The sequence below is a fragment of the Pelobates fuscus genome, chromosome 1 (assembly GCF_036172605.1).
Source record: "Pelobates fuscus isolate aPelFus1 chromosome 1, aPelFus1.pri, whole genome shotgun sequence".
Taxonomy (NCBI): Eukaryota; Metazoa; Chordata; class Amphibia; order Anura; family Pelobatidae; genus Pelobates; species Pelobates fuscus.
Window position 1 is genome coordinate 394,753,989 of NC_086317.1, and position 16,521 is coordinate 394,770,509.

The window sequence follows — 16,521 nt, forward strand, 5'->3', positions numbered from 1 at the left end:
TGTGGTTTGTTTTGTTTTTTTTACTCAGGGGGCATGTTATGGTAAAAAAGTAGGGCTGATTTGTGTTTGTGTTAATTAGTCTTTTGATAAACTTAAATAGTATTATGAAAGGGACACTATAGGCACCCAGACCACTTTAGCTCATTCAAGTGGTCTGGGTGCATAGTCCCAGGTACTTTAACCTTGCAAAGGTAATTATTGTAGTTTTTAATAAACTGCAATAATTACCTTAAGAGAGAACTCCACCTCTAGTAGCTGTCTACCAGACTGCCACTAGAGGGACATCTTTTGGTCGCCTACCTGACACTTGACGTCCTCATGCTATACATAGGGACATCCAGCGTTATGTAAAACCCCATAGGAAAGTGCATATAATGCAAGCGCTACCATTTCCCGCACGTGCACATAAATTGTCCACCGCCGGCAAGGGGAGGAGCTCGAGCCAGCACCAAGGGACATTGGCACTGGAACAAGGTAAGTGACAGGGTTTTTAACCCCCTCTGCATCATGGGTGGAGGTGGGCACTATAGGGAGCTACAGTGCCAGGAAAACCACTGTTTTTTTTGGCACGATCGTTTACCTTTAAATAGATATCAACATTTAATACTGCATTTTGTTACTGCATTTGTAAATTTATATTCTAAATGAAGTGGTGTAGATATTGCACTGACTGTCTTTAGCACTTAACATTCATAAAGAGGAATGCTCTACCCAATTATATGTTGGCATGGGTCTCTGTTGTATAGAGCTTGCAATCCGTGTATATTTTTTATTTATCTACTATTTTCTTCTTCTGTAGGCGAATTATCCCCTTGCAGAAATAATTCAATCTGTCAGGATCTATGCCTTCTCACTGCTGATGGGAAGGTTAACTGCTCATGTCGTGGAGATAGAGTTCTTCAAGAGGACTTTACATGCAGAGGTAGGTCACACTATTTTTCATACTTTTTTTTTTTCACCTTCAATATTGTTAAAAAATACCTTTTCATAGCACATCTCATAGTTACCATGAGTTACCATAGTTACTTTTCCATCTCATAGCACATCTCATCTACATAGTTACCCTAATCTCAACAGAGATTTTAATGGAAAAGTGAACCAATTATCCCATCTTGTCTGCCCATTAACTCCATAACGGTATTATTTACCTTTTCCAGGTAGGGTGACAGTGTGTGTGTGTATAAGACCATTTCATCTCAATTGTTGCCTCATTTCTTCTGAGCAACCGTAGTGTCTAAAATGTGTAGAAGTAACTATTTGCCACCCACGCCAATATTATATATAAATCCCAAACTATTATTAACAGATAAGGTCATAATGATTCAATGTTATCTTTTAGAAGCTGCCATAACTTATAATTGGAGTAGTGGCAACAAGGTCAAGTTTGTGGTTTGATGAATAAACATCTACATGCTTTGTACTGATGAGCAATAGCATATTTCCTTGATTAAATGTCAGGATTGCCACCAGGCTTATTTCCAAGATCTAAATTATTTAGTGTATTCTTGGAATTAATCCAAGTGTCTCTCATAAAAAGAGGAAGTGTTATTTGAAAATTCTGAGCATTGCATTGAAGTAAGCTTAGTGTAAATAGCTTTAGTAAATTTTTACTGTGAACATACTTTCAGATTAGACATTAACAAAATATGCCATATAAATGGACAAATGGGAAAACACCAACCCTTTCCACATTTAGTGATTGTGCTCTTTACATTTTGGACATTGTACTATTGTGAGTACTTTTGAATTATCATATGACAAGCTTGCAATATTGTCTGGAGCCATTTTCACTTACTGTTGTGTAACTTTTGCATCTTAACACCAAATTGTAGTGAATTGAAAACCAATTTCCAAACTTTTGTCTAAAGTCAATAATGTATTGTCAAAGTTGAGAATTTTTCCAAAATGTGTACATTAAATTTGCTTCAAATCAGTTTTTTTTGTTTGTTTGTTTTTAGTGGTTCACAATGGTAACAATATTGTATCACCGCAAAAGACAGTCATTTGACAATCCATTTTAAAAGTCTTGCTCAAAGCCAACAACTCTGACATTTCGGTTTGACCAGTGTTATTGGTTTTGTGTTTGTTAATAGCGGAGTGTTAATACCACTGTTTGTTTCTGTGCTCCCTTTAGTTCTGAATTACAGATGGTTGTGTTTGTGGTTTTAAACTGATTTTGGTCACTATTGTTTAGAAAAGTCTGTACGCTTTTTTTTGTGACAATTGTGAATAACCTACATGCATTTCATATTTTCAAACCTGCCTTAAACGTGAATATTATATTCTTAACCAGGTCGGAACTCCACCTGCAACCCCCATTATGAGTTTGAATGTGGAAATGGAGACTGTATCAATTACAGCTTCACATGTGATGGTGTGGCCCACTGCAAAGACAAAGCCGATGAAAAGCATACATATTGTAGTAAGTATTGCGCATCATGTAGATTAAAATGCGACTGCTGGAGTTGCTTCGGCTCTCTGCAACATTATGTAAGAGTAGGCGAAACCAACACTTCTGGATGTTTTATACAAAGAGGTATGTGTTTGTTCATTCACAATTCTTGTATGAAAATCTGACATTGGTTTTGGTTTTTCACTAACCTGAACTGCAGGTGTACTCTGTGAGATGCATATGAGATATATATATAGGTGTGTGTGTGTGTGTGTGTATATACAATCCAAGGTCCTGCACACGCCTGTCAGAAATACTTGCCAAGGAACAATCTCCAGCCTCCACTTGATGAAAGTCTTTGATAGACTGAAATGTTCATGTAATCTGACTGTATTCACAATAAACCTTTGAACTTGATTGAAAAGTTTGGTGAGAGCAGAGCTCACATCAGTGTCTTTCTTCAGATTTGTAGACTACTCATCCCACAATGCTCAGGCCGAACTACTGTGAGATGCTGTACACAGCATTGTTGGAATGCATTAGGGTATCGTCATCTGCTGCAGTCAAAGTGTTTTGTAGTCTAAGTAGTTCTCAAGCATCATGGCACACAACTTCCAGCTTGACTTGTGTTTTATTTATTTGTTTCTACATCACTTGTGCAGATTAACCCATGCTGTATTATTTCTGTTTGCAGATAACAGACATTGCAAAAAAGGTTTCCAGCGCTGTACAAATGGACGCTGCATCTCCAAGGCTAACTGGTGCAATGGTGTTGATGATTGTGGTGACAATACGGACGAGGTATTCTGTAACAGTGAGTATTCAGAACTTGTGTATATTGATATTACCCAATGCAGTTATATACATTATATACTCCATTTGAGAGTAATACTTCTCCCACATTAATTTATTCTCTGCTTTAGAAATATGTTTAGAGTTTTGTTTTCTCAGTACGTAACAGATCTAGATATATTGTTTCTTTTTTTCAAATCTTATTTTTGTAGTTTGTTTATTGCCCATTGGCTGGTTATTGTTGGCACAATATTTGGTGATTACCTGAGTTGTTAAGCAGGTTCCATGACACCTCCTCATTTGTTTTCAGAGACCTCCTGTGCTCTTGATGAGTTTCGCTGCCGGGATGGGAACTGCATTTGGAACTCAAGTCGTTGTAACCAGATTGTGGATTGTGAGGACGCCTCTGATGAAATGAACTGCAGTAAGTATTGCATTGGAGTAGCTTGCCAAGTTGTTTGATGCATGGCCTAGTGCCACAAGAAATATTGCAATTATTCCAATAAACTATGAAGTGTCTTACAGGACATTAATTACCACTAGCGCTATTGTGCTATAGCCTGGTCATGGAACACAAGTTGCTATGGTGTTTGCAGTGCCTGTTTACATTTACAGACTAGTTGATTGTGTGTGTAATAAGATTCCAAAACCTTTTTTCAACTTTGAACAATTGTGTTTACATACTAAAGTAAGTGCTGGAGATTGTTCTATTATCTCCATGTGTTTCCTAGAAGTAACATGAACACTGTTGTGCTAATTCCTGCTCTAATGCTAAAAATAAAACATTACTTTTTCCTTATGCTTCTGTCAATATTTCCTGTTGCATTGTTTCCAGACATTACAGACTGCAGCAGATACTTTAAACTGGGAGTAAAGGGCCTAACCTTCCAGAAGTGTGAACGGACCTCTCTGTGCTATGCACCCAGTTGGATCTGTGATGGGTCAAATGACTGTGGGGACTTCTCTGATGAAATGAACTGTCCAGGTGAGAAAGCACTGATCTTCTAAGGCAAGAAACCAGTTTATGAATCTCTCTCTAGTTTTGCTCTTATTGTATTGCAATTACATATTTTCATTATTAATTTTCTTAGTAGACTAAATTGGGAAATAGGAGATTCTAAGTAAAATAAATTACCGTTTTGAATATAGTTCTGCTAGTATAACAGGTTTAGGAATGTATAGAAATATATATTCAGCTATTTTATTCTTCATCAATCCATCAATTCATAACACAGTGTGTGACCAATATACTCTTGGCAATCTGCGGTCCAAATCAATTTTCCTTAAATTTTTAGGAACCCGAAAGCCAAAGTGTCGAGCCAATGATTTTGCTTGCACAAATGGGCACTGCATTCCTATGAGCTGGACGTGTGATAAAGAGCGAGACTGTGAAGATGGTTCAGATGAGACTCATTGTGGTATGTGAATAAAGAGGCAAGCACAAGCCATGTTTCAAAGTAATCAAGCACCATATAACAAAGTCTGGAGTTAGTGGTTGAAATATTCCACATGGACACTATGTAGCTCTCACTGTATCATATATATGTAACACATTTGCACTTTTTCTTTTTTTATATCTTATTTTGTTTTATTTTTTTTCTCTGACAGACAAGTTTTGCACTAGTATGCAGTTTGAGTGCAACAACAATCGCTGCATTTCTAAAAACTGGGTGTGTGATGGATCCGATGACTGTGGCGATAATTCTGACGAAGACAGTCGCTGCAGTAAGTCATAAGCTTTCATTAACCTGCCAGTTTCTTTTGTAGTTGGGGGTAATTGGGTGTCTGCTCCTGTGGATGAATTACAGTACACTCAACTGTAGTCCATCAAGAGCTGGAGAGACACCTGGCTGACAAAAACTCATCTACAGTAGTGGGTTAACAAATGCTGTGCTTTGTCTGCTAGAATCCACCACCTGCAGCCCAGAATCTTTCCAGTGTCCCAACACCCATATTTGTGTCCCTCGCCGGTGGCTATGTGATGGAGATAAAGACTGCCAAGATGGCTCTGATGAAAGCGTCCATGCTGGCTGCAGTGAGTATGGAATTATCATTTTAGAGTCCTGCCTGTGTGAACTAAGGCAATTACTTTTTTCCCCTCCAAAAAGGTTGACAGAAATCCTGAATGCATATGAAACCTGTCACAAGTATCAAGATGGCCAATATAAGATGTGGTTGCAGGAAGGTCCCAAATTAAGTTATTACAGCTGTATGTTGCTATGGTCAATCAGAAAGCATTAAACTCTTCTTTTTGTGATGTTCATGGCAAGCACATAACACATAAAAAATCTATAAATAGGGATCTAAGTGAGACTCGTGTGTGGAACTTTACATGTTTTTCTCTACATATCGTCATGGAATACAGGTTTACCGGTTTAATTAATTTAAATTAGGTTTCATTTATGGAGAGAGAGAAATCCAAAAATCGAGCAAATCGATCTTCACTATGGGTTCTTCAGTTCAGCTTGCTGGGCTTCAAAATATTATGATAAGAGGAGTCTCGTATGGGAAATTAAAGGAACATTATAGGGTCAGGAAAACAAACATGTATTTAGGTGGCTTGCCCCCCACTTACTGCCTTTAAATTGAATGAAAACTCTACCGTATATACTCGAGTATAAGCCAACCCGAATATAAGCCGAGGCCCCTAATTTTACCCCAAAAAACTGGGAAAACGTATTGACTCGAGTATAAGACTAGGGTGGGAAATGCAGCAGTTACTGGTAAATTTCTAAATAAAATTAGATCCTAAAAAAATTATATTAATTGAATATTTATTTGCAGTGTGTGTATATAATGAATGCAGTGTGTGTGTGTGTTTGTGTATGTGTTGCAGAGCCTTGGTGGGGGGTGGGCATTTTTATTATTTTTTTTTTAATTATTATTTTAATAATTTTTATTTTGTTAAATTATTATTTTTTATTTTATTATTATTTATATATCTTTTTTTTTTCGTCCCCCCTCCCTGCTTGATACATGGCAGGGAGGGGGGCTCTCACTCCCTGGTGGTCCAGTGGCATTGGCAGTTCAGTGGAGGGGGCTGGCAGAGAGTGCTTACCTCTCCTGCAGCTCCTGTCAGCTCCCTCCTCCTCCGCGCCGGTCCAATCAACTCCCCTGTCAGCTCCCACTGTAAGTCTCGCGAGAGCCGCGCTATGACCCCGCGGCTCTCGCGAGACTTACACTGGGACTGGCAGAGGGAGCTGACCGGACCGGCGCGGAGGAGAAGGGAGCTGACAGGAGCTGCAGGAGAGGTAAGTAAGAGCTCTCTGCAGCCCCCACAGCCCCATTGTCTGTATTATGGCAATGTAAATTGCCATAATACAGACATTGACTCGAGTATAAGTCGAGTTGGGGTTTTTCAGCACAAAAAATGTGCCGAAAAATTCGACTTATACTCTAGTATATACGGTATTTTACTGTGCCGCGCGGGTCTGCCGGTGCTGGCTCTGCCCCCTTGGTGACATCATCGGAATTGCCGATTTTTGGCAAATCTGCAAGGGGCGGGGCCAAATCGTGTTTTGGCCAATCAGCACCTCCTCATAAAGATGCATGGAACAATGCATCTCTGAGGAAAATTCAGTATCCCCATGCAGTGCGTGAAGATGCTGAACGGCAGTGCTGCCTGCTGTACAGCACTGCCCCAGGAAGCATCTGAGGAGTGTCCACTTAAAGGTGTCCCTAGGGGCAATGTAAACACTGCCTTTTCTCAGAAAAGGCAGTGTCTGCATTAAAATGCCTGAAGGCAATGATTAGACTCACCAGAACTACATTAAGCTGTAATTGTTCTGGTGACTATAGTGTCCCTTTAAAGAAGTTTCCTCTTTCAGTAATCCAAATGTACAGAAACAGTTAATGTTTCAATCTTACCACAAGTATTGATAAAATGTTCCGTTTCTGTATATTTGGATTGATAAAACGAGAAATTCCCACACAGAGAGAGAGCTAGATAAGATATTCTACTGTGAAAATACATTTTATTTCTGTTATGTCTATATATTCTTGCAGAATGTAAATTCTTCTTTGTTTCTGTAAAAAAAAACAAAAAAAAAACGTTTTTAAGCTTTTATAGAAAAAAATGTTCTTTGTGGTCCCTTAGCTAATTGCTTGAGATGTATTTATGTAATGAGTTTGGATTGCTTATGATTTTATTCTTTAGTTTTCAACAATACTTGTGATTCGAAAGAATTTATGTGCCAGAACAAAGAGTGTATTCCCAAACATTTTGTATGTGACCATGATGCAGACTGCCGGGATGGTTCAGATGAGTCTCCTGAGTGTGGTGAGTTTCTAATTTTTGGACCTTTGGCCTGACTGTATCATGCAGGTGGTCTTTACATTGTGTATAGTTATTATAGGTTTATTTATCCTCCTTGTGTTCCTACTTTTGAAGTGCATCTTGTGCCAAATTATTTTATTTACTATAGAAAATGTTATATTGTTATTTGACATTGCTGGTAGATAAAAGGGCGACAATTGGGTTATCATTGTGAAAATCTTTTCTGTCAGCATGCATAAAGGAATGGCTGTGACTGGTTCCTTGGTTTATCTCGATCTGTGCAAAGAAGCCTTACTGGCCTAAACAGTGGCCTAACCTCAGTGCCTACAAAACACCTTTTAAGATATTTTACAACAGTTAAATGACCAGAATACTGGAAATTATCAGATTAGTATACGAAACACCAGCCATATTTGGGCTTATACATTTGGAATAAAAATGTTTATTTGAGCATAATTCTAGGTAATGTGGGACTCTATAGTTAACATAAGCATTTCCATGACTTGTACAACTTAAAACTGTAGCTGATATATTATACTACAGTGGTCCCCATGCAATTCCGCATGGCCCACCAATAATCCAGGATTTTTATTTCCCCTTTTTTTTTTTTATTCCAAAGGGAATACTATACTAGCAAAACCTGGACTGTTGTGAGGTCTGGTTTGGGAACCACTGTTTTACAAGACGTGTACATGCAATTATTACTTGATTAAACCTAGGCAAATAGTTTGCATATTTTTTTCCCTTTTTTGCAGACTTCTGTTTCACAGGCTTACACAAATATGTTATGAGCTAACAGTTGATTCTGTCATTGCTCTAGTTAAGTGCTTGTTTGTACTCTCTGTTTATGGTGGACTTTTTGTACTTTCACAGAGTATCCAACATGTGGTCCAGATGAGTTCCAGTGTGCCAATGGTCGATGCTTGTTAAACAAGCAGTGGGAATGTGATGGAGAACCTGACTGTCATGATAACTCAGACGAGGCACCAAAAAATCCTCGTTGCACAAGCTCAGGTGAGACATAGGGATGGAGTTAACCAGAAGAAGGTTACATAATCTTCCTATAGCTTCCTATAGTAACTTATCGCATCAGTTAAACATTAAAGTGGCAAACAAAGTATCTAGTCTCTGGTTTGTATTTTCAACATTTAGAGATATCTTTTATCAATACACGTCAAGTTAGTTTTTTTAATTATAAAATGTAAATGTTTTTTGCAAACTTGTTTCAGAGGGAAAATGCAATGACACCTTCTTCCAGTGCAAGAATGGGAAATGTATCCCAGAGCAGCTCCTGTGCGACAACAATGGAGATTGTGGTGATGGGTCAGACGAGCTCAATTGCTTCATTAATGAGTGTCTGAATAAGAGACTGAGTGGGTGCAGCCACGAGTGTGAGGACCAGAAGATTGGGTACAAGGTACAGAGCTCACACATGTGATTCATACCTTATTAGTGGGCATTAACTGGACAAGGTGAAAGAGTAATTCATGTCACATCTCTGCTATACTTAATGCCAAGTACCTGTCTCTAACCTCTCTTTTACACTTTATTACCCAGCACACACGTGACTTTGTGGAATGTAGGGCTCTAGTGGATATTTTGGGATACTGAAGGGTTCTGTATCTATTGGTCATTTCTGTATTTTTTTTATTTTTTTATTTTATGGGTTGGGGGGTTATTTGATTGAATGATATCTCCCAATGTGCACAATATCTAGCACTTAAAGTGGTACAATTTGTAACAGCAGCTAAAAAAGAAAAACACATTAACAAAATACTTTACAAGTGGTATAAGTGGTAAATTCATATACAGTAGTAGAGCATGAAGTAGTGCAAATCAAGCAAACTGCTTACCCTTGTATTAGGGCTCAGCCAGAGTAGACCACAAATATGGAAAAGAAAACCCCCCAAAAAAACTAATATACCGTAGATTTTTTAAAAAAAATGTTTTTTAATAAATGTTTAATAAGAATTTTGTTTTTTTACACATACACATAAACAAATGTTCATTATGAATATCATAGCAGTGTAAATATTATACAGATATCAATAACAAGAAAAAATTACAACAAAGTTATGATATAACAAATAACAATGATATTGAAGTTATACGAAACAAAAAGTTACTAACACATACAAACACACCCATACCCTATCAGGGCAGGAGAAAATTGCTAATCATGTCTTATCAGGATTCTGTCCACAGACTCACAAGTAATTTGTGTAGCATTGCCATCACTTATAAATCTTTAACATCGCATCTATCACTAATAAGTATATGTGCTGCTGAAAATTAATATAATTATATGAAATAATTGCCTTTGTATTCAGTTCCTAAGAATAACTATAACCAAAAACAATTGGCCTTGTATTTAGGAAAGTTTTAATAATAGTTCGGAATACATATCTTCTTTCTTTTTTTAACGAAGTCCTATATTATTTATTAGACTTTTTTCCATTGTCAACTGGAACCTAATTTGCTTAATTAAGAGAGATTTTTGGAAAGGAATAGATGATCTCCAGTTTCTGGCAATTAAGATTTTAACGGCCACGAAACAATGGGTAGCTATCGAAACATGTTTTGTTAATTTAAGGTTCCTATTTAAATGCAGAAGAGCTGTTGCCGGGTTTTGATCTAATGATCTGTGAGACAATGTTTGAAAAATAGAAAAAGCCCAAGACCATAAGGACGAGCTACCGGCCAGGACCACCATATATGTATTTAAGACCCTGTGTAACTTCCACATCTCCAGCATGTGGGGTCATAATTCTCATACATCTTAGCAATTCTTACTGGGGTGAAATACCGTTTAAAAAGAAGTTTGAAATGGCATTCCACCAAGTTTAAACAATGAATATGTTTAGCAATATAAGTTAATGAAATACACCAATCCGCCTCAGAGATCTCAATGTCTAACTCTTGTTCCCATGTTTTAATAAGTTTATGGGGAATGATATTTAATAAATCTACCATATGGTTAGCAGCCGAAGTAACCTTCTTTAAGGCCTTATAATTAAAATTGTGCTCTATATGAGTTGAGAGTGGAGAAGAACTTTTTATGACATTCTTATCAATATCATTTTTAATTTGAAGAAAATTTGTAAGATTTCCCTACGTGGTATATGTTAAGTATCAACAATCTGCTGGAAAGGTATTATATTGTCACCTACCACATAGGGTAGATTTTAAATGGTAAATATGTGCATACCGATGATAACTGGATCCACTCAAATGGACTGAAGCCTAAACCTATTGCCTCTGTAATTAGTGCCTCTGCGCTATTAAAGGACCACTATAGGCACCCAGACCACTTCAGCTTAATGAAGTGGTCTGGGTGCTAGGTCCATCTAGGATTAACCCTTTTTTCTATAAACCTAGCAGTTTTAGAGAAACTGCTATGTTTATAATAGGGTAAATCCAGCCTCTAGTGGCTGTCTCATTGACAGCCGCTAGAGGTGCTTCCGCGATTCTCACTGTGATTTTCACAGTGAGAAGACGCCAGCGTCCATAGGAAAGCATTGATAATGCTTTCCTATGGACTGGCTGAATGCGCGCGTGGCTCTTGCCGCGCATGCGCATTCAGCCGATGACGTCGCTATGGAGGAGGAGGAGAGGAGGAGGAGAGTTGCCCGCACGGTGCTGGAGAAAGAGGTAAGTTTAACCCCTTCCTCACCCTAGAGCCCGGCGGGAGGGGGACCCTGAGGGTGGGGGCACCTTCAGGGCACTATAGTGCCAGGAAAAAGAGTGTTTTCCTGGCACTATAGTGGTCCTTTAAGGCAGCAAGAAAATCCTCTTCTGGTAAAGATGTACCTCCAATTAAAACACAAAAAAAAGGGAAAATCAGTTGTGTAGCATTTAATAGCAGATCTTTCCATTCTAAAACAGTGTATTGAACTCGACTTATTCAGAGCCATAAAGTCCTAGCTCTGAGATTAATCATCTTGATGTCAATTTTGAGGGGGTGGGGAGGGGGGCACTTAACCCGTTTTTTAGGTAGAGATTTGATAAAAATAATACAATTAAAGTGCAAACAGTATATACGGCATGCAAACAAAGAGTAACATACCTGTTGTACATATCAAATTCAAAGAAAAGTGCTCTGTGAAACAACCCACATAGCCACAATAACATAGGCATGCTAACCTAGCGCAGGATAGCCTTCATCAAGGGGGGGATCCTTTGCACTTTAATTGTACTACTTTTGTCATATCTCTAACTAATAAAATCTTTATGTGCAAGATTAACTTGGTGTGCTTTGGGTTTTTCAATATTCAATGGAAAGAAGTAAACTGATACAGTATGTGTTCCCTACTCTTACTGGGAGCATTAGTACATTAGGATATGGCTGGAAAGTCAGGGCCTTGTTCTGAGATGCCATGTGGGATGGTTGTTCCTTTAGTAACTGGCTTTACTTGCCTCTTGCAGTGTAGATGCCGTCCTGGTTTCCGGCTAAAGGATGATGGTAAAACATGCGTTGACATTGATGAATGCACCACTATATACCCATGCAGCCAAAGGTGCATCAACACTCTTGGGAGCTATCGATGCCTGTGTGTGGAAGGTTATGAGGTCCGATCCAGTGATCCAAACAGCTGCAAAGTTGTAGGTGCTGGGGCAGGTGAGCAGATTTATTTTTAAATTTCAAGGTCATGAGCATGTTAATCCAATCATGACATATGAAGTAATTATTAATAAGACTTTGTGTTGGCCAGAGTGGTTTATAGAAGGCATAGGGAAATGCAACATGCATAGGGCAATGCTTAGATCTGCTGGTTAGTACATAATTCATTGGCAGCACGGCTCTTGTTTAATAAGCAATTCTTCAGTCTTTAATAATAAAGAATATCTGGGTTACATGTCTCATGTAGTTGTCCATAGCCCCATTCTAAATGCTGCATTCTAATTGTGTTTCTCTTTTTAAGATGAAGAGCCATTCTTAATATTTGCCAATCGCTACTACTTACGGAAGCTAAGTCTTGGAGGCACAAATTACACCTTACTGAAACAGGTAAGCCATTTAAATTTAAACAAAAACAAGTTACCTGCACACTATCTCAAATCCCTATGGATATTTAAATATCGAAGTTTTTTGGGTTTTTTTTTTGTGTCACTTACCACGTCAAGGCAAACCTCGTAGATTAAACCTACGCTAACAATTCTCCTTGCTTCTTTAAGCTGAAAGGCAATATCTCTGAGATAGAGGGTTATTTTCCTAAATCCCTACACACTTATTAACCATTAATAGGGAACACACGGGGTGGGTGTCAGCACTGTAACATGGCTGTGTAATACAGAAGCAAATACCAACATACAAAAGTAAGCTCTGGTCACTACCACTACTTCTGGGTGGCAGCAATGACTACAGTGCAAATTGCTGCTGGTTGGTAGCTTTCTCAAAATATCTTAATATTTTCTCAATAATTTGCTACTTGAAAGTAGTCAACCTAAAGGAGCACTACAGTTTCCAAACATTTCAAACACTTTAGTGTCACTGTCCCTGGTTTTAACTTGGTCAGTATTGACCACCACTAGATGTGGTCTTAACTAAACATTGCAGTTTCTAAAAAACAAACAAAAAAAAACTCTTTCTCTCTCTCTCTCTCTTTTTTTTACACACTTAATTTATAGCACTGGGCATGGGGGGTATCAAAGATTGCTATCTTTATATATTTAAAACAAAATCCCTTTTAAAGCTTATGATCAGCAAAGACCAGAGCTTTAAAAAAAAAAAAAAAAAAGATAAGATTGATAACATTCTAAAATTTGTTATTCAGTTGGTGTTTGGCGTGTGTTGAGCAATCAAGTTTTTTTAGTGCTGAAATAAAATTAAGCTATAAACCTCTTGCATTTTTCTGCAGGGCTTGAACAATGCAGTTGCATTAGATTTCGATTACCGGGAGGAAATGATATACTGGACAGATGTTACTACTCAGGGTAGCATGATCCGCCGAATGCACATCAATGGCAGCAATGTACAGGTAAATTGTCATTCCAAAGTAACTTGGCTTAATAGGTTCTCTATCGCCACAAAGTTATTATGCAGAATTGGAAAACAAGGCAAGATGCCTCTTCTGGCTGTTGTTGTTTTTTTGTTGTTTATTTGCTTGTTTTTTAGTTATAGGAATATTAATTCCTGAACATTACAACATTTTGTTACATATAATGTGAAAGAATTCTATCTACCTATATCACCTATCTATCCTCCCTAATACACAAGTATGTCCCATCTAGGCCCCTACTCTCTGCCGAAGATCTGCGTCTTTCCTCTGTTCGTACTCCCACCTCTAATGCTCGCATTCAAAATTTCTCTAGAGCTGCACCATTCCTGTAAAACTCCCTTCCCTTCTCCGTTAGACGCTCACAGAGTCTCCACTCCTTCAAAAAAATCATTAAAAACTCACTTTTTCACAAAAGCTTATCAATTAAAACTGTTAATGGCTCCACAAAAAAAACACACTAAGTCTTCATTGATTACTATTCTTCCAATCTACTCCCCTAATACTATCCTAACCTTTTGTGTCACTTTACCCCACTCCCTCTAGCATGTAAGCTCATTGATCAGGGCCCTCAACCTCTGTTCCTATGCATCAAACTTATCTGGTTACAATTACATGTTTGTTAGTCCACCCATTGTAAAGCGCTACGGAAATTGTTGGCGCTATATAAATATAATAATAATAATTTCAATAAATTACTGGTGAAAAAATTACCAGATTTAGGACATGCATATATTATTTAGCATTTGAGGCAGATCAAGAATTTCAACTACACAGTTTAACTTTTTATTATATTTTTCCTCTGTGCAAAAGGTATATTGACACCACACTGCTTGTTGTTTGACAATGAGGCAAGCAATGTCTAAATTGACACAAATCTCTTCACATGCAAGCCTGAATTTTGATTGTCTTACTTAAGACATACTCCACTGTATCTTTGAAAGACTATTATTTTTTTTAAGGGTGGCCTTTCTACTGAACACCACTGTATATAAATCTTTCCCACCTATCTGCAGTGGATGTTCCCTTTACCAACCAAATGTACAAAGAGATGCATTGTCCAGGACCTTCCTAGTCCAGCCAAAATCTCGGTTTTAACCTTTAATTCAGATCATAGATAACACAAGCTCCAGTTGTAATGATTCATAGTTTTAAGATGGTCTTTTTCCTCTAGGTCCTCCATCGTACTGGACTCAGTAACCCTGATGGCCTCGCTGTGGACTGGGTTGGAGGGAACCTATACTGGTGTGACAAAGGCAGAGATACTATTGAAGTTTCCAAACTTAATGGGGCTTACCGTACAGTACTGGTTAATTCTGGTCTGAGGGAACCACGTGCACTGGTGGTGGATGTAAAACATGGGTGAGTTTTACTGAAGAGATCTTATAAATCATGTAATCGCCTGACATCCTTTTCCTGAATCAACCTAGTGTCCATTCTGATTCATCATTAAATACTGTTTGTTATTATATCCCTGTTCTTTAACCTAGTTTCCATTCTGGTTTCTCACTCTTTACTACTGTTTGAAGAAATGTCTACTTTTGGATGCTGGGAGAGTCTTTAAATATGCACTGAAGAGTGACTATTTCTTTCTTCTCCTGCAGTTATCTCTATTGGACTGACTGGGGAGACAAATCTCTCATTGGTAAGATTGGCATGGATGGTACCAACAGAAGCGTCATTGTGGATAGCAAGATTATATGGCCCAATGGTCTTACGCTGGATTATGTCAACAGCAGAATTTACTGGGCAGATGCCAGGGAGGATTACATTGAGTTTGCTGACCTTGATGGCAAGAATCGGCACACAGGTAAATAACAAACAACCTTCTGAAACAATATGTGAATAAAGAGTTTAAGCCATTTTTGTTGCACATTTGCTTAATTCCCTGGCAATCGAAGAAAAAAAAATCTATTACTTTTAAACCATAAACCTATTTTGAAAAGGTTCTGTCTCTACTTTGCTCCTGTATGTCTAAACCTAGTTCTGGATAACCGCGGTAGCCAAGAACTATATTCACTGTAATATTCAGCCTTTCTCAGCCTTGACATTGGCTTTCACCAAAATTGTAATAATCCAATAAAATTCGTAAAAAATGTGTTTAAATTGTGAGTGAAGTCATTGTCGAAGGACATAAAAAGCAATTGGAGTGCACGTTCACCTGTGTTCTAAGCAATAGCTGATACTATTAATAAATATTAACTTGCGGAACCATCCATACAGGGTGGCTATGGGAGGAAGATCAGTAGGTATAAAAATCACTTTATTGATAGCATATTAAAAACAAATTCAACGTTGGTAAGTTAAACCCACGATCTCGCATCCAAAAAACACTGACAAAAGAAGAGGAAGAATAATGTGTTATAAACTAGAACATGGGGATAAATACTGGTTGAATTAATGCTCAAATTACACCTTTCCGTGCAATCACATGTGTTAATGTAATGTAACAAAGTGTAGAAGTTGTCAGAAGTATACCAGCATTTCATTAAGTGTGTATACAAATTTCTTCTATTATGTTATATACACAGACACTGCCATATTTGTTTGCCGTATCCACCACAAGGGGGTAGCAGAAACTGCATTACTGTTTATCTGCATGCCTAGTCAGTTAAATAAACTCACTTCATTGATGGAAAAGAGTGATAGAGGGAATAGAATTGACCACAAAGTATATGGCTCCTGTCAAAACCCCACGACTCACTCACCAGAGCCCAAAACAAACTGTCGGCGAGAGTCGCCCTGGCCACCCGGAGAACCATAGCCCAACACTGGGGTAGCAACACGCACCCATCCATGCCGGAGGTACTGAAAAAAGTTAAAGACGCGATGGAAATGGACAAGCTTTCCGCCCTCGCCCACGACACCACAAGATCCTACCACAAGATATGGGACCCGTGGCTCATCGGGACCATACTAGCACCCTGAACCCACTGGGCCCGCTACTGCCCTTGCCCACCTGGACCCCCCCCCTCCCCTTACACTTCCACAGTACCCTCCCCACTTCTTCTCCTCTACCCACCCCCACAACCAGCCCTCCCCCCTACAAATATGTTCCGAACATA

General features: G+C 38.4%; 1 protein-coding gene across 2 annotated transcripts in view; it reads left to right on the forward strand.

The window, feature by feature from the left end:
- The window catches only part of LRP1 (LDL receptor related protein 1), a 312,569-nt gene that overhangs the window by 262,932 nt on the left and 33,116 nt on the right, over positions 1-16,521 (forward strand). For both annotated transcript variants that reach the window (XM_063427333.1, XM_063427338.1), the window contains exons 45-60: positions 800-922; positions 2,294-2,422; positions 3,087-3,206; positions 3,495-3,608; positions 4,020-4,169; positions 4,480-4,602; positions 4,793-4,909; positions 5,091-5,219; positions 7,341-7,463; positions 8,334-8,474; positions 8,690-8,877; positions 11,886-12,078; positions 12,383-12,468; positions 13,319-13,438; positions 14,631-14,818; positions 15,061-15,266. In XM_063427333.1, coding sequence (XP_063283403.1) covers positions 800-922; positions 2,294-2,422; positions 3,087-3,206; positions 3,495-3,608; positions 4,020-4,169; positions 4,480-4,602; positions 4,793-4,909; positions 5,091-5,219; positions 7,341-7,463; positions 8,334-8,474; positions 8,690-8,877; positions 11,886-12,078; positions 12,383-12,468; positions 13,319-13,438; positions 14,631-14,818; positions 15,061-15,266 — 2,250 coding nt within the window. The remainder of the gene's footprint in view (positions 1-799; positions 923-2,293; positions 2,423-3,086; positions 3,207-3,494; positions 3,609-4,019; positions 4,170-4,479; positions 4,603-4,792; positions 4,910-5,090; positions 5,220-7,340; positions 7,464-8,333; positions 8,475-8,689; positions 8,878-11,885; positions 12,079-12,382; positions 12,469-13,318; positions 13,439-14,630; positions 14,819-15,060; positions 15,267-16,521) is intronic.